The sequence below is a fragment of the Engystomops pustulosus genome, chromosome 3, assembly GCF_040894005.1.
Source record: "Engystomops pustulosus chromosome 3, aEngPut4.maternal, whole genome shotgun sequence".
NCBI classification, from domain to species: domain Eukaryota; kingdom Metazoa; phylum Chordata; class Amphibia; order Anura; family Leptodactylidae; genus Engystomops; species Engystomops pustulosus.
In genome coordinates, this window is record NC_092413.1 from 184,714,350 (window position 1) to 184,740,049 (window position 25,700).

At 40.2% G+C, this 25,700-nt stretch overlaps 1 protein-coding gene across 4 annotated transcripts in view; it reads right to left on the minus strand.

Annotated features, from left to right (window-relative positions):
* Positions 1 to 25,700, minus strand: part of NGEF (neuronal guanine nucleotide exchange factor) — a 158,904-nt gene that overhangs the window by 28,174 nt on the left and 105,030 nt on the right. For all 4 annotated transcript variants that reach the window (XM_072143272.1, XM_072143275.1, XM_072143273.1 and 1 more), the window contains 5 exons: positions 20,118 to 20,260; positions 17,474 to 17,739; positions 16,779 to 16,939; positions 15,027 to 15,179; positions 10,212 to 10,341 (listed from right to left, as the gene is read on the minus strand). In XM_072143272.1, the coding sequence (XP_071999373.1) occupies positions 10,212 to 10,341; positions 15,027 to 15,179; positions 16,779 to 16,939; positions 17,474 to 17,739; positions 20,118 to 20,260 (853 nt within the window). The remainder of the gene's footprint in view (positions 1 to 10,211; positions 10,342 to 15,026; positions 15,180 to 16,778; positions 16,940 to 17,473; positions 17,740 to 20,117; positions 20,261 to 25,700) is intronic.

A 25,700-nucleotide genomic window follows, 5' to 3' on the forward strand; every position in this document is an offset into this window, starting at 1 on the left:
GCAATGTCGCATTTACAATAACCAAATTTTGCTCAGGGAATGTCATAGATTCGGTTTTGAGCCAAAATTTTCACTCCATACTTATACACTTATTACCCACCATATACAGGAGCCATTGTCTGCTGCTGCTTTGGCGGCTAGAAGCTGAGCCGTGATTGGTTGCTATTTTGCGACGGGTCATTAATATGAGCTAATAGCTAATATGGATAGAGATACAGAGATAGGGGGAGATTTATCAGCAATGTCTGAGGTAAAACTGTTCCAGTTGCCCATGGAAACCAATCAGAGATCAGCTGTAATTTTATAAAGCTGTGGGAAAATTAAACTTGAGCTCTGATTGGTTGCCATGGACAACTAGAACACTTCTGCTCTCGGACACTTCTGATAAATCTCCCCTTAGACAAAGTGACAGTCAAAGATAAAGACAGTCAGAGACAGAGACAAAATACAGAGACAGTCAGTGATGGAGACAGACAGACAGTCACAAATAAAGAGACACAGAGACAGTCAGAGAGAGAGAGAGAGAAAGAGAGTGAGAGACAGTCAGAAAGAGATATATACTTATAAAATATGTTTTGTTAACCTATCCTATTTTGTTATAGCTAAGAGCAATTATTTACTATTACTATAAGCCAAGTTTTTGAGTATAATAGTTTTGCTGCAAAAGCTCCACTTGGCTTTTACTCGAGTATACAGTATGTATATAGTGCAGGCAGTGCGCACACACACAATTAAGCACGGTGTCTCCATCTGATGACATCATAGTGTGTGCACAGGGAGAGCGCATGGATATGTCTCTACCCACACTGCCGGGAAGCCACGGAAGAGGAAGCCAGAGGAAGAGAGGGGGAGATGAGTACAGAGTTTATTATTTTTAAGGGGACTCTGATGTGGACATTTCATTATAAAGGGGGCTTTGTAGGACATTCCATTATTCTATTAATGAGTGGAGGCTGCTGCTGAACATTTCAATAATGCGAGGTTGCAGCGGACATTTTATTAATAAGGGGAGACTGCTGGACATTCCATTAATGAATGGAGGCTACTGCTGAACATTTCAATAATGAGGGGATTGATGTGGACATATAATTAATGAGTGAAGGCTGCTGGACATTTCATTAATGAGGAAGGCTGCTGCTAAACATTTCAATAATGAGGGGGTTGCTGTGGACATTTTATTAATGAGAGAGGAGGCTGCTGCTGGAAATTTCATTAATGATTGGAGGCGGTTGGACATTTCATTAATGAGTGGAGGCTGCTGCCAGACATTTCATGAATGAATGGAGGCTGCTGCCAGACATTTCATTAATAAGGGAGGATGCTCCTAGACATTTCATCTGTGAGGACAGGCTGCTTGAGATTTCATTCATGAAAGAGGAAGCCACTGGACATTTTATTAATGAGGAGAGGCTACTTTTCTACTTTTTATTAATCAGGTGTGTAAAATAGAATAACATAAAATGAGAAAAAAAATAACATATGTTAATTAGTTTTAACTAAAAAACAAATTTGGAAACCACTACATACAATAAAACACATAGCCATACTATCTCTATTGATAACATTTTTGCAGTAGTGTGCATCATAACAAAGAGTTCTGGGACTTGTAAAATGTTATAGGATCCCACAATCAGGAGTAATAACAGAGCCACAAATATACGTATACCAGAGCTTCATACTAGCAGTGGAAATTACATCAACTGTAAATCAGGAGCTTCATGGAATACGTTTCCATGGTTAAGCAGATGCAAACAGCACCAAGCACAATGTCAAGCTGCAGCTGGAGTAATGTAAAGCACCGCGCTGCAGAGCTTCAAAGTGCAAATATGTCTACTGGAGTGATGACTCCTGCTTGATTATTTGGTCATAACTCAAGATTGAGAATGTAAATCATCATTTGTCTATTGTAAGACACCTAAAGATCCATGGTAGACCTCCTAGACAATTCCATATTTTCGCATTCATATAGACTTCTACAGAAAGGCCGAGCTGCAAACATTTTCAGGAATAGTAAAGAGCTAAGGAATTTGATGGCGCTATATAAATAAAGATTATTATTATAGGAGCAAAGCAGAGTAAGACTAACGTGTGCCCTAGGCTGTATGGATATTATAGCCCCTACAAGTCTGGAATTCACTTCCTAGATATAGTGCTAGAATCAAGATTCTTGGGGAAGGGAGTTCCTTATGCTGCTTTCAATTTGCAATTGTAGGACCTTTGGAGGACCTTCAAGGTCCTGAAATGGCATTTGTGTACATCAGTTTTTTGGCACAAATGACAGTCTGGCCATAGTTGCTTCATGAATTCTCACCAATCTGTCAGTCTGCCATCAGTTAAAAATCTAACAACCCAGTGGGGCTGCAAAATTACAGCCCCTGCGACAAATTTGATGAATGGCCCCTGATGTCTTTTGACTACTTCCATCCAGTAACCACATCTGCCATGAAGCAGGATGAACATCTTGCCTCAGGCACCTAATGGTGGTGCCATGAGTAGGGCATCAGAAGTGGGGACGGCTATGGCAGGGAAAAAGAATCAATTGTATGCATGTCTTACAGATCTCCATGTCTCTGCATGCACTGCTACACTGAAAGCCTGAGGAGAAGGAGGAGTGCAGATTGATGATCGCCAGAGTGCAGGAGGTAAGTAATAAGGTTTTTTTTTTACATAGCAGTTGTTGGACTGACAATTTAACTCATCGTATATCTACTGTAAAATACCAACCAAAATCGGTCCCTTTGGTTTTGGTTTGCTAGTCCACATTTACAGGCCCATGGCAGAGCTTCTAGACAAATCCAGTGCTGCTGGACTGTATTATGTATAATGACGGGGCTGTTACTGCACTGTACTGCATTTTCACCTCAGGCAGCAAAGAGGCTAGGATCGGCCCTCCTTCCATCCATATTTTAATCTACCACTATGAATACTGATAGTCTTAATTCATGTCCTAAATGTCACTGGATGTATCAGGACTATTTAGTTTCTGCAGGGGCATAACTTGGAAAGGCAGGGCCTCATAGCAGCCTTCTGAATGGGGGCCTCCCTTAATAAAATATACATATTTATATACTCCACAATTGTGAGTTACAATCGCACACCGTATATAAATACCATGTATACAAACATACAGCATATACACACATATACAGTACAGACCTTCTCATTCAAAGAGTTTTCTGTATTTTCATGACTATAAAAAGTGTACATTCACACTGAAGGCATCAAAACTATGAATGAACACATGTGGAATTATATACTTAACAAAAAAAGTGTGAAACAACTGAAAATATGTCTTATGTTCTAGGTTCCTTTTGCTTTGATTACTCCTTTGAACACCTTTGGCATTCTCTTGATGAGCTTCAAGAGGTAGTCACCAAAAAAGGTTTTCAGATCACAGTTGCCCTGTCAGGTTTAGTAAGTGGGATTTCTTGCCTTATAAATGGGGTTGGGACCATCAGTTGTGTTGTGCAGAAGTCAGATGGATACACAGACTGTTAGAATTTGTATTATGGCTAGAAAAAAAGCAGCAAAGTAAAGACAAATGAGTTACTTTAAGAAATTAAGGTCAGTCCGTTCGAAGAATTGGGAAAACTTTGAAAGTGTCCCCAAGTGGAGTTGCAAAAACCATCAAGCGCTACAAAAAAAACTGGCTCACATGATGACCGCCGCAGGAAAGGAAGACTAAGAGTCACCTCTGCTGTGGAGGATAAGTTCATCCGAGTCACCAGCCTCAGAAATTGCCGGTAACAGCCGCTCAGATTAGAGACCAGGTCACTGCAGCACAGAGGTCTAGCAGCCGACACATCTCTACATCTCTGGTAAGAGGAGACTGTGTGCAGCAGCCTTCATGGTAACATATCTGCTAGGAAACCACTGCTAGGACAGACAACAAGAATGGACATTAGACCAGTGGAAATCTGTGCTTTGGACTGATGAGTCCAAATTTGAGATCTTAGGTTCCAACCACCGTGTCTTTGTGCGACGCAGAAAAGGTGAATGAATGCACTCTACATGCCTGGTTCACACTGTGAAGCATGGAGGATGAGGAGATGTGATGGCGCTTTGCTGGTGACACTGTTAGGGATTTATTCAAAATTGAAGGTATACTGAACCAGCATGATTACCACAGCATCTTGCAGCGGCTGATATTCCATCAGGTTTGCGTTTAGTTGGACCAGCATTTATTTTTCGACAGGACAATGACCTCAAACAGACCTCCAGGCGGTGAAAGGGCTATTTGACCAAGAAGGAGAGCGATAGAGTGCTATGCCAGATGACCTGTTCTCCACAGTCACCAGACCTGAACCCAATCCAAATGGTTTGGGGTGAGCTGGACCGTACAGTCAAGGCAAAAGGACCAACAAGTGCTAAGCATCTCTGGGAACTCCTTCAAGACTGTTGGAAGACCATTTCAAGTAACTACCTCTTGAAGCTCATTAAGAGAATGCCAAGAGTGTACAAAACAGTAATCAAAGCAAAAGGTGGCTACCTTGAAAAACCTAGAATATAAGACATATTTTCAGTTGTTTCACACTTTTTTTTGTTAAGTATATAATTTCACATGTGTTAATTCATAGTTTTGATGCCTTCAGTGTGAATCTACAATTGTTATAGTCATGAAAATACAGAAAACTCTTTGAATGAGAAGGTGTGTCCTAACTTTTGGTCTGTAGTGTACATACAGTACCATATACTCTCAAACATAATATACATACATACAGCATATACACATTACAAATACACACATACAGCAAATAAACACATACATACAATACCATAGGCACACAGACAGTATATAAACACCACACACATACAGTATATACACACCCAATACCCCAGATGCCAGGGCCACCTGACACTGCGGGCCCCATAGCAACTGCTATGGCAGCTTCCCCTGTAATTACGTCCCTGAGTTTCTGGTAATCACACATGGATCATTAGGAATGCTGGTAATGCATCAATGATTTACAACTGAGCTTATAAGACAGATAAAATCTGCCATATTTTGCATAGTTATGGAGTGTAATTCACAAAAATATTTCGCAGGTCAGCCTTGTTATAAGACAGGCTTCATACTTTAGACAGCTAGAGTCAGGTTTAGCATAGTACAGGACATGCGTCAAATTCAGACTGGAACATGTCTACAAATAAAAACAGTAGTTACTGATATTTATTAAAAAAAACAAATAACGCTGTTGCCCATAGCAGATGGTTTTTCTATACACATTAGAAATGAAAACAGACATTGAATGACTAGAATGGATCGGCCACTCAAATGCTGTAATTTTCATAAATATCCCGGAATGTAACCATCAAAATTGCAGTGAATAATCAATCTTCCTTAGTAACATCTGTAGTCATGGAAACTATAAGCAGGCGATGGTTGTTGTCATGGTTACAGATATTTTAAAGAAGATTTTAGGTACATAGGCTCATTTTAGATCTGGTTATTAAAAAAAGAAATGGTGATGCCGATGGCCATCCACTTCAATGCAGAAAATTTCTAATTAATGAATACAGTGGGGCACATTTACTTACCCGGTCATCGGAGTACACAGAAAGATTGTGCGCCCGATATCATGAATGTGTTGCTTCCCCGCTCAGGTCCGCCATCTTTTTAGTGGTGCATCTAAGCGCCTGGGCTTGCGACACAATTTGAAAGTTAAATCCCAGGCTCAGTCCGAATCAGTTGGACCGTCCAACGGCACGCCCCCTAAATCTTGTCTCACGGAAGCCAGCACAGCTGCACCAAAAAAAAGGATGGCATGCGGCACAATCGCAATGCATCCGCTACTTAAATACCTGTGCAAGCCGTTTTAACATTAAATAACCACCACAGTCTGAAAAAAGTGCGTTGCAAAGAGGCGCAAAGCCTTAGCATGTCTGTTTCTTCTCTTGTTCCATAACTGATGGAGATATATCCAAATAAATCTAATCTTTACTTAAAAATCCATCATAAAAAACCAAGGACACTTACTCATAGGTCCAAGCATAGTAATCATCTTATATTTGTTATCCATGGCCTCTTTCCTTTTAAAAATCAACTTTTGAAATTATGCTAATAAAGCAGAAGGGCTCTACATTACCAGAGCCCCTCCGTGCAGCAGCTTTACAGGCTGTTACACGGTCTCACCCTTCCACCAGCTCCCTCTGCACTTCCCCCTCCCTTCATTGGATAAGAAATATAAGAAGATTACCAGTGTCACAGTGCCTGGATCTATGAGTAAGTGTCCCTTGTTTATCAAGCTTGAATTTGACGGTAGATTTCCAGCCATCAGTTGAGATAATCTTTTAAATAGTGTGTCGGGAGATGTGGTGACATTTTTCTAATATACTTTGTGAACAAATTTTGCTTAGTTTGTAAATCAAAATGAGGCTCCCTCCCATAGAGATGCATATTGCAGCACTTACAGTGTGTGTCTATGGAGGCTGCATGAGCTCACATCTAATCTCCCTGTGTTTGGTTAAACAGCTCTGTGCAGTGAGGATGAACCCCTTCACTTTGAGCTTCATGTTTGAATATAGTGCTCATAGCATATTACAGCCAGTGAAAGGGTTAACACTCACAGCTGTGTACCAAACGGAAGAGGAGAGAGACCTGTATTTACTCCTGTAGACAGTTACAATCTACTTTGCTATGACAAATCTATGAAGCACATTGCAGTCTAAACTAAGGAGAATTTCTTAATGAAGTACTGTATATTAGAAAAATGTTCACAAAACTCTTAATATCAAAAATCATCTTTAAGGTATTCTTCTAAATGAATACAGACCCCTAAACTAATTATCCGTCCAGATCAGACTCCATAAACAAATACATACAAAACAAAATACAGACGGTCCCCTACTTAAGAACACCCGACCCCTAGTTACAAACTGACTTCTGGATGTTGGTAATTTACTGTACTTTAGCCTTGGGCTACAATGATCAGCTGTAACAGATATCACAGGTGTCTGCAACTAAACTTTATTTTTAATCCTGGTTCTTTTCACAATCCAACATTTTTCAAATCCAATTGTCACAGAGACCAAAAAAAATTTGGCTGGGGTTACAATTATAAAGTATACAGTTCCGACTTACATACAAATTCAACTTAAGAACAAACCTACAGACCCTATCTTGTACATAACCCGGGGAATACCTGTAACAAAAGGCCTTCCACCGTCACTCAACTAAAAGATTAGATCAGACCCCTGAAAAAGTTAACTCTCAAAACGGCCCCTAGACAAAACTAACCCTACATGCAGACCCCATACCAGACATATAAATAGTCCCCCCTTATTTCTATACTACCACAGATAACATTCTATCACCAGGATAACATGCAGGGATAGGAGTGTTAGTATCGGGAGAAGTGACTATCCCAGTATCTATGAAATTTTGCTGGACATCTGATTGTCCGATTTTCCTGAAAATCTCCATGTCATTCCAGGAGAGTTGACACATATGACTGAAGCCAAGGGGCAGTGTCCAGGATATATGGAGCTTTTACATTTGGTGCGACATCTAATAAAATTAAATAAAGTCTAAATTAAAGCAACACCAATAAATAACTTCCCTTATATTTCTACCTCCCAGTCTCCCGCACTCGGAGGGCTGATGTCTTTCTATATACAGTACTCATCATTCCTGACACCAGCATTCCTCAGCTCTACGTGTTTACGCTTCGCCCAGACCAGCATATTGCACAGAACTTGTTCTCAAGTCTGTTTACAAGGAACAACGCTCCATTTATTCAGCATCAATCTGCTCAATTTGGCGATTCTAAAAAGAGGTGTCTGAGAGAGAGCGCGACGTGCTTTGAATCCGATTTTGGGGATGTAATCAGACATGGGAGGGACCTGCAGTGGTTTGTAAATGACTATGCGGCAATAAGGTGACCACATCACGTGTTACACTGGGAGGATTATTCAGCGTCAGTCGGCAGTAGTAGTAGAGACCTATTCCTGTGTAATATCTGCTACTTCTCACCTCTACTTTTAAAAATGAAAAGGAAATAGCAAACAACTACTTGAGGTGTTGATGCCTTAAAGGACATTTACCATTAGAACTCTTAGATTCTGATTGGTTGATTATATGACCTCACATACTACAACCATTCTGATTGGCTTATTTGAGGCTTTACCCTTCGCAGTCATTAAGACACAAGTCATCCTCTAAGCTCCTTCAATTCACGTGAAAAACTAATGATAAATGGCGCATAAGGATGATAAAAAGTAAAATATTTGTATTGGAACACTGCTCAGAGCACTCAATATATTATACCAAGTTGCACTCCTAAGAGTAACAGGGACTCTCCCCACCCAAAGTAATATCCAGAGGAAATCCAAGCACATCAATTGAGTAAATTGCCAATTGATGCTTTTATTGTGGCCCAAAAACATGTGACTTTTCTGTTCTCCTACAGCACGGAGGTGCTCACTCCTCTCACGCTCTCTTCTCTGCTCTTATCTCAGAGGCATCATGTGTTTGACCTTAAACAGTAGTTCCAGTAGTCCAATTGTCTCATTTTGTGTCCTCATCCATAAAGTTTTAGGTTCTCTTCTTTTGTTTCCTTAACATATATCTTATATAATTCACAGTATTAAGGAGCACACAAAGGATTTAGAATATTACACATAGGATAAAGCGGTGTGACTAGTGATTTAATGGAAAGGTCAGCAACATTGGGAGCAAAAAAATTCTCAGGAGAACTGACTCATTGTACAATAAACCTTTTATGCCTCAAATTGTCATAGCTTTGCTCATAAATTTAGAACAGAACCAGACAGCTAGGACTGGGCAGAGTAACAGTTTCTATAGAGGTTGTGGCTTGAGTCATCTACTCTACATTAATATGAATTGTATAAAAACCACAATAAATCTTAATATGGTGAATACTTTATGAACCTATAGTGTAAAAAAGTAGAGGACACTTGTAACCCTTTGATGTTTTGTTCTTTACTGTTATTTGTGTTCATGAAAGATAACCATATATACTCAGTTATAAGTCGAGTTTTTTTCTTTTACTCTAGTAAATTAAAAAAAAAAAAAAATACTCACCTTTCCAATGCTCCCCGCAGGTCCTTTTCTGACGTCTGGCAGCGGCAAGTGCGACATTGTGGCACACAGGCTCTGACGTCAACCATCACTGACATGAGAGTGTGTGCACGGCTCCCGGCACACACAATATGATGGCAGCAGCAGCTGCCATCATTACCTGTGTGCCACAACGTCACACGGGCCTGCCGCTGCTGGACATAAAAAGAGGACGTATTGAGGCAAGTATTGACTTTTTGACTTTTTTAAATTGTCCTGGGCATACTGGTTCTGGCTTTATACTGGGGGCTGGCTGGCTGGCAATATACTGAGAGCTTGCTATTTACTTGGGGTTGGCTGGTTATTTTGTGGGGGCTGGCTGACTCTATACTGAGGGCTTGCTATATACTTGGGGTTGGCTATATACTAAGGGCTGGCTGACTGTATACTGAAGGCTGGCTACATATTGGGGCTGCCACCGGGGGCAGGTGGTTTGCGAGCAATATACTGGGGGTCTGTCTGGCTATAAACTGGAGCTAGGAGGATGGCTGGCTCTATACTGGGGGAGCAAGGGCCTGGCTGGCTATATGATGGGGAGCAGGAAGCTGAATAGCTATATACTGGCCAGAGGCTGTGACTAATATATTTCCCATTCTAGGCTTATACTCGAGTCAATAGGTTTTCCCTGTTTTTTTGTGGTAAAATAAGGAGCATCAGCTTATACTCGAGTATAAATGGTACTTGAATTTTATTTTTTAATAAACCACAATAAAATAAAAACTAAATCTTTGGAACACACCATTGGGCCATATACCCCGAGGTATGCTTAGCTAGAAGAGTTACTCCTCACACATGAAATCTGATGGCCTCTGTATGGCATTACAAGGCGGCCATATTACTGGATACTAGAAAAGCCACCAAGGCTCTGGGAAATGATATTTATACCAGAAAGGGTTAATGCACATGGTAATGGCAAGTACATGGACATTGCATTGCATAATTGCACTTCATATCTTCTTATCCTTGACCATAAGGCAGGAGCCTTAGGGGGCCCAAAACATGAATTTCTCTTACATGAGGAAACTAAAATTTGGAACAAGTTACCGTATTGATTTTGCATTTGGGACATTGATTATATCAATTTTTGACATTTTGATGGAATTCTGAGACAAAAACTTTGCCTGTACAATACCTGCACCAGAAGTTTGAGCCGTGTGATCCTCTGAAATGGCAAGATGAGAAATGAGGAGAACGGGAGACCTCGACAAATCGGATTTGTTTCCAAATGTGCCACTGCTTCCCGAAATTCTGGTCTTTCCTGACTGATATACACAAAGAGATAAAACAGACAAACATTATGTAAGGAGACATCAGACTGACTTTTGTTACTGTCAAATTGTGTTTCGAGCTTTAAATAGTCACAGAACACCATGTGGCATATTAGGAAAGCTGACACACAAAAAAAACTTTAAAAAAATGTTTTCCAACGCTATATAAAAATAAATAGAAAAATATCTGCTAGGCACATCTTGAAAATATAGTGACCTGAAATCTGGGTTCTAATCTTGCTTAGCCTTCTTTTACTCCAGAATATTGAAGCGTAGTAGAAGCCAGCAATGTCTTCAGAATTATCATCCCAGAAGTCCCTGATAAAATGTGTCTTTGGCCCTGGGCTGTACACAGAGCATTGGGGACTTGGGCAGTGATGTTGTCAAATCCAATATATATGCTAATCCGAAAATGGTGTACAATAACATCTCAAGTCAGACTAACGAAAAAATTTAAAATATATATAAAATTATAGACAATAACAGAAATTACAGAAATAAACTATCCACAGACTCTAGACAAACTATATGCAACATACAATATACATTGCAGTGGTATACGGATGATTATAACATGATGATACTTTGGTGGGCATGGACCACAGAGACTTGGGCAGTAAGTGGTTGCACAAAAAGACACATTATAATCCACTACTTCTCCCCAGTATTTCATGGTTACAGATGATTACTAAGCATAAAACTGCTGACAGGTGGTTCATACAATTTGTTGTAACCTTTGGTCTTTTGAAGGTGACGGAGAACATTCTGAGAAATGAAGAAATCTCATAAGCAAAACAATCTGCTATATGTAAAGCAAGTTCTGAGTTTAGATCCCAAAAAGAATCTGTTTATACTGGCTCAGGGTAGCATCAATGCGGTGCCAGTAACAGCAGAGATCTTGGAAATGTTAAGGAACGTAATCACATAATATAATGTATGACAATTTGACAACAATTTACATAACAAAACCCTCTACTATTTATGTATAATCCGCTGACGAGGTCTCTGGTGATCGAAGACGCTCTATAGTTTGTAACTAATATACTAGATTAGCTAGCAGTAGGACAACCCTAACAAAATATGATGTAAACTAAATGGAAAATATGTATGATCTACAACATAATAATAATTCCTTTATTTATATAGCGCCTTTAGATTGTGCAGCGCTGCACAGCACTTGCAGATCGATCCATAGATTTAGGAACAATAAATACAAACCTAAAAATGTTCCTCTCTGCAATAGTTATTGGTTTATAGAGAGTAAAGGCATAAATGTAGGTAAGAGGTAATTAGCGTGATTTTGATTCTGTCTCTTTTTTTTTTTTAAATAGGTCCATTAAAATTTTACAAAATGCTATATATGTGTAGTCATTAAAGGTTATCACCGCCTGTAGCCAAAACCCAGGTTTATGTAGAGTTAATGACTTTGAGAACCCCCAAAAATATTGGCTTGGGTTAAATAGAAAAATATCAACTTTAAATTACTAAATTCTAACACATATTGATTGTGTGGACATGAAAATTTACATTTTTGATAGAGACAAATATCTAAAAAATAAATGGTTGATCCTACTCTGCAAAAAACAAGCAAAGTCCTGATTGGAAACTACGGCTAGCTCTTCAGCCATGTTTTTGGATTATTTTCACTTTCACTTATTGGTATAAAGCAAAATGGAGAACGACAAGGCAAAAATATACACAACAAAATAGAACAAAACTATTACATGTTCACAATGATTATCTATTGATGGTGAATACATGGGCTCTCCATTTCTGCACTTTAAACAGGGACGGGTAAATTACCAACACAAAGGAAAAGGAGATGACATGGGGCATAGTAAGAGGACATTGTTCTGACCATTACAGTATGATGGTAAGAAGCTACTGTATCAACATTGATACTATTTATAGTACCCTAATACAGAGTAATCCATCCAAAATTAATACTATATTTGAGTCATCTTCTATAATATCTGTAACCTGCTTAAAATTCTTCAAACCTTTGAAGCTACTTTATATAACTGAAGTTATTACATATATTTTCATGTAAGTAATTACATGATCACTTCACAGCAAATAACATTTTTCAAATGGTATAAATGTCTATCACTAACTATAGACTCTGGACCAAATCCAAGACTCATGATAACCCATTTATTCAGTGATAGAAGGATCTTCATTGAAGTTGTTAGACCAAAGTAATCCCATAGCTTCCTGAGTATCATCAAGTGTATATATCATAGGCTCATAAACATAACCTGAATTTTAAGCCATGTGAATTCCTACTGCCCTTACAGATCCATGTAAGAAGCCTATACAAAGCACAGACTACAAGAACCAAAAATTGTCGTTGTATGTCAAATTATAAATCCTACTCAATGATATATATTTCTAGAAAAAGCTTCTTTCCAACCCACATGGGAACTATTTCATGGTTCCTAGGTTGCAGCTTTTCCTGGCTGCCAAGTGGGGCCATGTTCTCATTATCAGAGCAGAACAATATAGACAGAAGACCCCAATATACAAACTAATTTTTTCGTCTATAAGGTCTTGTGTTGTGGTTATTTTCAGTTGTTTACATTCCTTTTTGCCACCAGGAGCCTCCATCACAAAATCACAATACAATAGAAATGACAGATGAAGTTATAAACTTGTATATAAACCAATGCAGCTAAATAGCAGCAGAAAAGTGTATAACTACATATCAAGCATATTTAAGCTTGGAACCTTTTTTGAGACCTGTAATGATAAATATACCGGCAGTCTCTGAGCCTAAGACCATGTTCACACAAAGGCTCCTTCCACACCAGCGTTTCATTTTACGTCAGGGTGCAATGCGTGAAAAACTGACGTTTTTGGCTGCGTTTTTGTTCCATTTTTCGTTGGAGTCATTAGCGTTTTTGCGTTTTTCACGCGCGTGTTGTTCGCGGTTTTTTCTGTTTTCGGTGCGTTTTTCACGCACGTTTTTTAAGTCAATGGGAGACTCGAGCATTTTTCAAAGGGACCATGGTTCGAGAATAAAATGTTTTATTTAATTGAAAAAGAATGTCTTCTGATAAGTTAGCAGATGTATGCAAACATCTACAATCTATTCTTCACTGTTCTGCGCGTGTATATTATCTCCCGACAAGTTAGCAGATGTGAAGAACAGTGAAGAATAGAATAAAAACAGTGAACACGGTGAACACAGGATCATTTAAGTGAAAAACACAGTAAAGAACACAGTGAAGAATAGATTACAGATGTTCGGCACATTTGCTTACTTGTCGGGAGATACGTGCGGAATGGTGCAAACAAAATAGCATGTGAAGAACAATATATATGTGTGAAGAAGACATTGCAGATGTATGGAAAATGTGTTTTTCACTTAAATGATCCTGTGTTCACTGTTTTTATTCTATTCTTCACTGTTCTTCACTGTGTTTTTTTAATTAAATGCTCGATCTCGAGCAGGGGAATTATTCATGTCACCTAGCAACCCATCCATTTAAAACGCATTGCACTCGCATTGCGCGCGTGAAACGCAAAAGTAGAGCATGCTGCGATTTTGACGCGTGTCAAAACAAACACAAGCACGCGCGTGAAAAACAACGCAAATGAGGAAAGGCCCATTGGAAACAATGGGACAGAGTGCAATGCAAGTTCTGCGCGTCAAAAGCACGCGTGAAAAACGCTAGTGTGGAAGGGGCCTAATAAATGGACGGTTTCATCCATTTCTTATATATGAGATTCATCCTTATGACATCTGTTTTTCACTGATCCTCATAAGCTATAGTCCATGACGGATCCAAGAATAACAGATCAAAGTAGGACATGCTATTGTTTTACGTTACAATAATACTGGTGCAAAATCAGTTGTGCTAATTAGTCCATTAAAAAGTATTGCATTAAGTATAGCCATGTACTGTCTGTTAAACGTAGTGACCGCACACGGATATAAATAAGCCCTAAGAATGAAGACATCTCAGTGCAAATTCAGTCCCGGGCTGTGTAGAGATCTGCTACTGGGCCCATTCAGCCGGACTTTGGATCCTAGTGGTCAGCAACCTACTGTTCACACCCATATGTGTCGACATAGATTTGTGATCAAAATCTTTTTTTCAACAAGTTTTTCAAACTTTTTATTTTCTTTGCCATTTTTTTTTATCTATCCAATTTTTTAAAAACTTTTCCCAAAACTTGGGAATAACTTTCCAACATAAACTCAATAGGGGACATTTATCATACAATTGTCTGGACTTTTTGAGGTCAAAAAATGGCAATGGGGTTTCTTACGATTTGTTAATGTATTTTCCTGCCACTCACAGATGGAGGTTTAATCATAGAACTGCTGCTGTGTAAAGCCAGATTTATGACTTGTGAGTTTTTGTAATAATCACAAAAACATTGCAACACTCCCCTCCCCTACTGGTGTATGTGCTGCTGAGATTGTTTAGCTCATCTTGCGATTATTTAAAAAGAAAATCGTTGACACTGCTGGCAGATTTTTTAAAGGGCCAACGCCACTTTCATAAAACTGACAGGCAGCGGAACTCCATTGGCAGTCATAGAACTATCGCAATGAGCTTGCCTAATGATAAATAACCCCCATAGAAAGAAACACAATGTAGAATAGCAGAATGGAGGGGAGAGCAGAGGGTTCTTGGTTACATTTACATTTCTGCCATTGCTGAACTCACAGCAGCCTCCTGTACGCTCTCTCCTGATAGGTCTGGTTGCAGACGTAGGTGACGTAGACAGTAAAGGGATTTTCTGCATGCTTGAACACAATGTCACAGACATCGGAAATCACCAAGTTCTCTTCAAATCTCTGCTCCAAATCCAAAAGGAACCTGGAACCAAGAGTATAAGTCAAAATATTGCATACAAGGTCCCACTATTGATGCTTGAACTATTTCTTTTAAAGTCTGTTTTGTAAAAAAAAAAAAAATTATATAACCGGTCTGAAAATTATGAGTAATAGAGGGGGGTCATTATATCTTAGTGGTAGTGGGGAAAGTTTGGGAAGAGTTTATCTCCCTGGAGGACCTTTCCAATAGGACAACCCTCTGATTTACATAATTGCTGTGTAATTTGGATGAGGTGCAGGAAAAATTGAACACTGTCTGCCAAGTTCGTCCAGTGATAAAACTGATCACCGGTGGCTCAGCAAGGGGATAATTTTTGAGCACCATCTTGCCAAAGGGGAATCCAAAAGTACCGAAACACTTCGTAGTCTAGAGTATTTTCGGGGAACTTTGAAGTTTAGCTGATCAATGAAGTGTTTTAAATTTTCTCTATTTCTTTAATCTGACAAATATGAAGTAATAACTGATCACTTGTGAATATACCATCGAAACATGACATTTTACTAGATGTAAATGATAGGGAAATCAGGAGAGGGTACAAGCATTTATGGATTACTCTACTATGCATCTGGATGTCTGTGAACATTAAGTAAAGTGTACATTAAAATTGCTTGTCATCGATTAATAAGAAAGGATCATTTATTTTTTTGAAGGAACAAACCTATATACAGGTTGTGTATGGTACTCATTTAACTCATTCAACCCATTTAATTCAAGAGAACTGGGCAGAGCCCCAATACCGATTGCAGCCCATGGAGAGATTTTGTACTATGTGGCCCCCAGGCACCAGATGGGTTTATCAGGAGGCCCCAACCTCCTGTTAAACCCTGTGCTGGTAGAGAACTTATACAACAGGTCTGACCTGGCGTAGAGTTGCACAGGCTATGGGTAATGCGAAGAATGCCCTGCGCCAACCCACTTCACCTCCGTCAGTGCCCCCCTTCACATACCTCTTTTTGTGTTGGTGGCAAAAGGTGAGTAATAAGAGCAGTTTTCCATGAAGCGCCTATTTCATGGGTTGTAAGTCTTATTTCAGGCGCACAAGCTCTGATAAATCCCAACTATATATTTTTACCACATATGGACAGTTTTCCATATTCACTTGTTTGACATGGGGAAGATTTATCTGAAGTGTCTAAGAGTAGAACTGTTTTAGTTGCAAACAGCAACCAACCAGAGCCCAGCTTTCATTTTCCAACAGCTGTTTATAAAACTAAGGCTGGATTCACACGACCGTTGCCCGCCATACCTTAGCACGGCGGGCACACAGCAGCACACGGGGAGAGGAGGAGAGGGAGAGCGCTGCTCACACCCGCCCCTCTCCATAGGGATACATGGCACACAGCGCCGTATGCCGTGAAAAAATAGGACAGCACACGTGCGGCACCGTACCGCTCTTGTAGGGCGCCGCGTGCCCATTGCCGTCTATGGGGGACGTATATCGGCCGTATATACGTCGGCCGTATATACGTCCCCCTTGCAGCAGTGTGAATGCAGGCTAAAGCTGACTTTTGATTGGTTTCCAGTTTTACCTCAGACACTTCTGATGAATTTCCTTTAAAAGAGTCTATAGTATCATTTTACCTTTCACTAATAGAGAGGACCTCAAGTACATTGGAGAATATGAAGTGCATCTCTGAAGGGTGTATAGTGGCTTTTAGTCTTTCACTCTCCATGAAGTGAGAAACCATAAGACTCAGGCTCTTGTAGTAGGACGCTTCTGAAGTCACCAATTCAAACATTGCCTAAATAGAAGATATATACATTACACATAATATTTCACTGTGACATACTGGTGAAATACACTCTGCAATAGCATCCAACTTCATACAGACTATACAAAAGATTTGTGCTCCGTAGTTGTTTTTTTTAAAAATTATATTATATGTATAGTCTAACAACTTTTAAACCTCTTCCTGAATGTGGAGTGTTGTTCCTGAAGCCCATTTTGACTTTTTACAATGGGCTAAATACTTTAAGGCCGTCCGCCACAATGAAACATCACAGGCACTGGGAAACTGTCATTAGGTGAAAATGGGAAATCCTGATGACAGGTTCCCTTCAATGAGATATGAGAAAAAAAGTGAATAGAATGAAACAGAGAATTTCTAAATAAATAATGTTTTTAGGAAAACAGTAATTTCATCATAACCGCTCTACTGCTATCAAAATGCACTACCACATTTCCAGCTACTCTCCTGTCATAGATATACATATCCACAGACTTTCTGATCGTCCTGTACTAGATATACATGCCCGATCAGATATTACCATCTTACCTCCTGAAGCTTTATTTCTTGGGGTTGTAATACAGATAGCACCCCGCTATTTTTGATCTCCGGAAGATCTTGCCACAAGTTAAACCCTGAGCAATTATTCTGGAGCCGGCTGAAGGTTGAGTTAGATCTTGTGGGTGGGGATGACCCCTCTTCTGGGGTTTTGGGACTATCTGGTGTCTGAGGGGTTTGTACATAATTGTCCTGAAGTCTTCGAGCTTCAATCTCATGTTGTGTGGATTTGTCTCTGTATTCCTGGTACAGGAACTCTCCAGAAGAAAGACAACATCAGTTAGCATCAAGGCCCAAACTGCCATGGATTCCAAATCAATACACTTCACTCATCATACATTTACGAATGAGAACACAGACCCTCTTTCATTGGTTTGGGAATAATACTGCAATCATTTATACAGGTTTTCTTAATAAAAACAATTTCAAATGCAAAACAGTCTGCTCATATAGTTGTATCCAAGTGTACATCGAAATGAATTCTTTCAACTTCTAATTTACCTCTACCCTACCGATTTATAAGGTTGTGATAAAAGTAGAACCCAATTATCATCCCAATTATAACCCTATTATCAGGGCAATTATTAAACTCTACTATTCCAGAGAACAGTCATTCCTGAAAATTAATGTAAAATATCACGTGACATTTGATACAATACTTGAGCAGGAACTTAAATGTGGTTTGACATTTCTGATGCTCATTTGTGCTTATGGTGCGCCAACTACATTAAGGTTGTGTGCCTCAATACAACATCACAGTGCAAATCAGGGGCATAACTAATAATAATCTTTATTTATATAGCACCATCAAATACTGTAGCGCTTTACAAATCATAGGGGACATATACAAATATAATAATACATCACAGAGTACAAACAGTCATATGGAACAATAGTAAAGGGGAAGCCATTTGCTATGGGGCCCACAGTGTTAGGGGGCCTCGCTATCTGGAGTAATGTGCATGTATATACTGTATGTTTGGGGTGTTTATATATTGTATGTGTGCGTATGGTATTGTATGTATGTGTTTATTTGCATTATGTGTGTATATGTAATGTGTATATGCTGTATGTCTGTGTATATGATGCATCGGTGTATATAGTACTTTATCTATACATGGTGTGTGTGTGATATATATATATATATATATATATATATATGTATATATATATATATGTGCAATTGAAGCTCATAATGAGTCTCTCCTAGTTACGCCTCTGGCGCAAATCACCGCTATAATCCAGCACCAAATAAAAGAACAACTTATCGTCAAAAATAAAGACTGCCCACCTATGAATTAAAACCACTTACCAGAAGAATATAATAAGTGGTAGTGCCTAATTGTGTACTTTACTATGAGGTTTTATAGACAACTTTGCTGGAGTGTTACAGTAAAGAGATGGACACACAGTACAGAAAACAGTGAAAGTCTCAGCAGTGGGATTGGCAGGACATCTGTCGTAAGGATAAGTGTATAAATATCCCATTTTACTAAGTCCCAGAATTTCAACTAGCAAGAATCTACGAGTGCTGTAATTTTGTATTTGCTAAAACGGGCAAGATCGGTTTCTATGTCAACGATTTCTGAGCTGTACCTCCCCAATGGCTTAGAGGGTAACTACTAACACACACATAAATGAACTGATCTACAAAACAAGTTAATGCACTTATCCAATGCAACTCCGCGAAACTCTAAAGCTTTAACCAATCAAACGTCATGTCACCGTGTGCTGTGATGATCCTGCTGCGCCCTTGTTTAGTGACTGCGGCTGACAATACACGGCCCAGAACATTATGTCTTAGGCTCACGCTTAATGGGGCATGAGCAGCCGAGCTGACACATCCCCGTATTTTTGGCTCGGCATGTCGCTGGCCCACGACTAATTTCTTTTTCCTCTGAATAAACAAAATGAATTAGACTATGGAGTAGCACATTACTTGTCTGCCTTAAAATAGTGCATGGCCTTAACATGGCTCTTACAGTATTCTCCACACTATGATTATATTTATGGCGCCACCGGATTACGGCTCAGAGGAAAATGCATTTGTTCCAATCTTTGAGCTTGATTCATTTTGATAATAAACATTTTTAATCTTGAATAAAACAGTAAATTGCCATAAAAGGACGCCTGTCAGCATGCCAGTATACAGATTCTTTATTACCCCTTTGCTTGGTACTATAGTTTATGTTCATGGCCTTAAAGGAAATCTACAGACAAAATCAGGGTTGACTCCAGGTTTCAGTGGGCCCCTGGGCGACAACTCCTTAATTAAGAAACTTAAACAGTCTTCTGTTCCCAAAAATATTCCCTAGTTTATCACCCCAAATAGCCCCCTCATGGTTATTTTATATAAGCTCCTCTCCCCCTATGGATTCATTAGATACAGGTCCCCTCTCCCCCATGGATTCCTTATGTACAGCCTTATGTGGCCCCCCCCTTATCTGGGCCCCCGGCACTTGCCCTGGTATGCCCAGTGCTGGTGCCGGCCCTAGTCAAAATCATGCATGACAAACCAGGGACACTTACAGATACTTGTCAGTACAGCAAAGCTCAATCAAATGCAGTGTAAGTCATTGCTATAGTCACAGATTTGTGCAGGTGAATCAAACCTTTATCTCTGCACCAGTCTTACCTACGTGTCCTATTAAGGTTTTCCGTGTGTCCAAAGGTGCAGGGTAAACAGCTGGCAGTGTCGCCGTGCTGGTAGGTGAGCACTCTGGCGGGGAAGGGCTGTCTGCAGGTGGGTTGCTGGAGTCTTCATTGTGAAGATTTTCTCTGTTAGAAGAAACACAATGTAATCTGTGACTAATCTAATGATTTACAGCACAGCACATGATATTATTAGTAACAGCCTTTCAAGTTGACAACTTTATTGGTTCTGTTATGCTGAAATATATGGTCTCCAAAATTTGTAGAATAGGTTTATGCACAACAGTTTTTGACAATGAAAATAATGGGGTTTCCAGGAGTTAACAACTCATTACTTATCATTAGGATTGGTAATCAATAGCAGATTGATGGCGGGGTCTGACAACAGATGATTGAAGAAGTTGTTGCATTTCCCTTTCACAGGTCAGTGACGTAAAATCCATTTGCTATGAGGCCAGTTTGCAGATCAGATCGGACCCCCAGACAGCTTCCAGTAGTATATAGCCAGACAGCCGCCCAGTAGTATATAACCAGCCCCCTGTAATATATGGCCAGCCAGCCCCCAGTAGTATATAGCCAGACTGCCGCCCAGTAGTATATAGCTAGCCAGCCTCCAGTAGTATATAGCTAACCAGCCCCCTGTGCTATATAGCCAGACAGCCCCCTGTAGTATATAGCCAGACAGCCCCCTGTAGTGTATAGCCAGACAGCCCCCTGTAGTGTATAGCCAGACAGCCGCCCAGTAGTATACAGCCATCCCCCAGTAGTGTATAGCAAGCCAGCCCCTGCCCCACCGTACATTTCCAGCAAGCCCCCTGTAGTATATAGCTACCTGTAGCTACCCGGGGTGTCGGAAAGGTGAGTACTCCATTTTTTTAAATTTAACCGAATATAAGCCAACACGGCTTATACTTGAGTCTACGGCTTATACTTGAGCTCTATCAACCAAAAAATATTAAAGTTATGTCTCCGAAAAGAAGGTAATACAAAAACAAAAGAGATTCTCTATATTAGTTTATCTTCAATGAAATGGTAAAATTATATAAATGACACATCACCATAATCCTAGTGATCTTTAGAACAAAGATAACATATTATTTTTATGTTACAGTGAACGGCCCCCAAAAATGCAAAAAATAGGAAACCAAAATTGAAGATTTTCTTTTCCTCCATACATTAAAGAGTTAATAAAATCTCATCAGTAAGCTAAAAAGCCACTAAAATGAAGTATTTGTAAAGTGTATCTAATCTCTTGCCAATAAAATAAAGATTGTATAGGCGTTAAAAAGTGACAATGCAAATCTGCTGTGAATGGCGCAGCTTCCCTTCAATGCCCTGACGTGGGCCTATACAGCAGGTTGCCAACACATATGGGGTATTGGAAAAACTTAGAAGAGATCAAACTTTGTGTACAGTTTTGGTATTTTATCCACTGAGAATGCGTTAATATTTTGAAAATTACATTAAAAAATAATGTAAAAAAAAAATTTCAAAGTTGCATACAATTTTGTGTTAACCCCTGTAAAACAATTAAAGGATAAACAAACTTTATAAAAGTGCAGCACACGTGTGAAACCCTACCGCTCCGTTTCCCGTGACATGTCCTATCTTTCTATGTAATACGGCGCTGTGCACTATATACATTGTGTGAATGTAGCCTTAGTCTGAGTTTGCTCCATTTATTACTGACGTGCACCACAAGTCTCCAGCATAAACAAAGATACCCCAGCAGTGCAGGGGGCACCAGATTCATGAAGACTAAACCAGTTTTGATTACTCTGGCGCCCTCTGCACACTCCACAGGCAAACTGCACCCAGCACAGAGACTGCACTAGTTTTAATAAATGTGGGCCAATGTGTGTCAAGAATTCAAGGTAATGAACTGACCTCTACATTTCTCAAATCTTACTCCAATCATATATATGAAAGATGTGCTTGAGTCCAATAAAGTCCAATAAATTAAAACCCCCAACTTTCAACTTAAAGGGGCTGTCTTGGATTAATACATTTTTTACTATTGGCTTCTGGGGGTGTAAAATAAACCAAAAAAACTATTATCTCAGTCCTTTCCTCTGATACAGCATAGTGTCTCGTCACGGTCACTGTAGTTAATGGTCAATGTAAAGCCACTGCTGAACCCTAAAAAGGCTGACAGCGAGGTAAATACTGAGGTAAGTGTTAGTTCTTTTGTTTTTTTTACACCATCTGAGGCAAATAGTAATATAAATTATTGAGCCTGGATAACCCTTAAGAACTACTGCTGGTGTCCTGGTTTCAGACACTACAGAACACAAAGGGAATTGACTCTATTCTTTAAATTCTTCTAAATTCTTTACATTACTATCCTAGACACCACAAGCCGTCACCCCAGGTGATGAAACATATACAACATTCTCTTACATTACATAATACACGTTTTCTACCCAACCTTCATTTCTATATTGCTCTCTTTGTGACGAGTTTGACAAGCTATAAAGCAAATTTTCAGAATCTCGGTTTGCAATATGATTAATGGCCATCCACTATAGGTCCTTAAAAGATGCAGAATGAATCCTTAATAGTCTATTAAAGGGGTTTTCAGAAAAAAAAATCAAAACAGGGGTATATTCTATATGCAAGACATAAGAGACACTTTACCATAGTAATGTGTTTTAGCTGATCTATCTTTATCTTTGAAATTATTGTTATCTGAGGTCGTGCAAAGATGTAGAAGTAACAGTGTATGTGTAGACATGGAGGAAGAAGGAGGAAGAACATCTCCTGCTGGTACAGTGGAGTCCTATAGTGGTACTGTTCTGACAAACTGAATGGAAACAACACAGGAGACGAGTCTGACCTGGGGAGGAAAGTGATGTACAATATTGCAATGGGCTTGCTGTCTGTTCTGAAGTTTCTTAATTGAATGGGCTGTCAAGAGCTGAGATGGAGGGGTGGGAGAGCTCCCTACATAAAGCCTCCTGTGCAAGGTTTTGTGGGAACTATAGTCTCAGCATGTAAAGAAACACTGTAGGATGTAACATGTGTTTACCGGGATACTAGGGACAGGTAAATAACATATTTCCAGAAATGGTTTAAACATCTGTACTGGGGCATGAGGGTGTGATTTTCCAATTTTTTTTTCTTTCAGTGGTGACTTGGAAAATACCTGAAAGGACACATCTACCACCAGATTATTGATGGTAGACTGTCCTGCATGTTTGTTACCTCTAGGGGATGCTGGAAATATTTTTATTAATTGTAGGTCTTCCGAATTCCAAAGAAAATAAACTTGTAAAAATATGTAAATTACCCTGAAGCACTCAGGCCAATGTCCCCTTAACTTACAACATATTATGCACCTTCTCCACCGCTCCGACAACCGGTGACGTCAGCCAGCTGTCCACTATTCTTGCGCATGAGGAAGATGCAGACAACCAGCTGTCTCATTTACATATTTTTACAAAGTTATTTTCTTTGGACTTCAGAAGACCTATAACCAATAAAAAAATAAAATAAAACAAAAACACTGCCCGCACGCCCTACAGGTAACGAGCAAGCAAATTAGGACAGCCGAGTACCACCAGAAAACTGGCGGTAGATGTCATTTACATTAGCCAGAATATGGCAGTAAGAAAACGTTTGATGCTCCAGAGGAAGCAGCATCTACTTGCTCCATATGGACACATTTATTTTAATTAATGTCTCAGCTCCTATGATACTCCTGTGGTCATTCCCTGTTATATGACAACTTCTCCATAAATCTGTCATATATAGGGCAATCAGGGCAATCCATAGCAGGCAAACAAAATAGGGATTTATTATGACCACTATGTTCATACTGCACTTGGCAATGACTGCAATCGTATTCTATCTGCCAAGTACATGTATGGTTCTCGTTTCTTCCGTACTCCTAAATATAAGACCATGCATCCAGGTGGTGCGTCTACTTAAAGCAGTCAGAATAGGATATTACTGTATTTGACAGAAGCATAAGACTGGCAGGAACCTGTAGTTACTGTTACAATAGGTAGAGTCCATAGATATGATCCAGTAATTGCTGGTATAGATGAACAATGCAGCCATCAATAAGCAGGTTCATTGAAAAGCTTCTCTATTACTCATATGAAGTATTTATAGTTCAGGAACCAACGTGCTATTATTATTTGCTTCACCGAACGCAAGACGAAAAACAGTGAAGGCAGATTTTATTTCATGTCACAGGATGCAATGCTCCAGGAAAATAGTTTGAGGAAATCCATATGGTTTACAGAGTTACATTGAGGCACAACTTCTCCTGTGCAATGCCTTGTACATAACATCCCAGCAGTCTGATGCCCCATGCTCTAGTACAGTGATGGTGAACCTTATAGAGCCAGAGTGCCCAAACTACAACCAAAACCCAATTATATATCACAAAGTGCCAACACAGCAAATTAAGCAGTGATTTATTGCTACCTGTTCTGCCACAACTTTCAATCGTATCGGCCTCTTGAGGATAACAATACAGTAGAAATTTGGACTATTATTGTAGCTTCTCTCATGGATCTCTCTGTACAGGAAGAGAGCTGAGCAGCAGGAGGACCTCCGAAGATAATCAGGCCCATTCCACACCCTCTCACTCTTCCTTCAGTCCCAAGCAGCCAATGATGTGTTGCTTTAAAACAGTGCTGAGAGAAGTATCTCTTAAGTTGCCTGTAGAGATGAGCGAGTATACTTGTCCGAGCTTGATGCTCGTTCGAGTATTAGAGTACTCGGAACGGCTCGTTGCTCGGACGAGTATTTCCCCTGCTCGAGATCGAGCATTTAATTAAGAAAACACAGTGAAGAACAGTGAAGAATACAATTAAAACATTGAACACAGTGAACACAGGATCATTTAAGTGAAGAACATAGTGAAAGAACACAGCGATGAACACATTGCAGATGTTGCGAACATCTGCTAACTTAGCCGATGATACGTGCGCCAACGCTGGATCAGGCATGCAGGAGCGGAGGCTGAAGTGGAGCGGGAGCTGGAGCGGGCATGGAGGAGCGGAACGGGGCATGGTGGAGCGGAGTGGGCATCACAGAGCGGGCATGGAGGAGCGGGGGCTGGAGCCTGCATCACAGAGTGGGCATGGAGGAGCGGGGCTGGAGCGGGCATCACAGAGCGGGCATGGAGGAGCGGGGCTGGAGCGGGCATCACGGAGCGGGCATGGAGGAGCAAAGCGGGGGCTGGAGCAGGCATCACGTAGCGGGCATAGAGGAGCAGAGTGGGGGGCTGGAGCGGGCATCACGGAGCGGGCATGGAGAAGCAGAGCGGGGATGGGGGAGCAGAGCAGGGGCTGGAGCGGGCATGGGGGAGTGGAGCGGGGGCTGGAGCGAAACGGAGAGGGAATGGAGGAGAGGAGGGGGGGCTGAAGTGGAGGCTGGAGCAGGACCAACAGTCCGACCCAGTGAAGAACACATTGCAGATGTTCCGAACATCTGCTAACTTATCGGAAGACACGCGCGCCGAACGGTGTTCTTTACAATAGTATGTGAAGAACACATTGCAGATGTATGGTTCTTCACAACTCAGGCAACTCGGTGGGCGGCACAGAGTCAA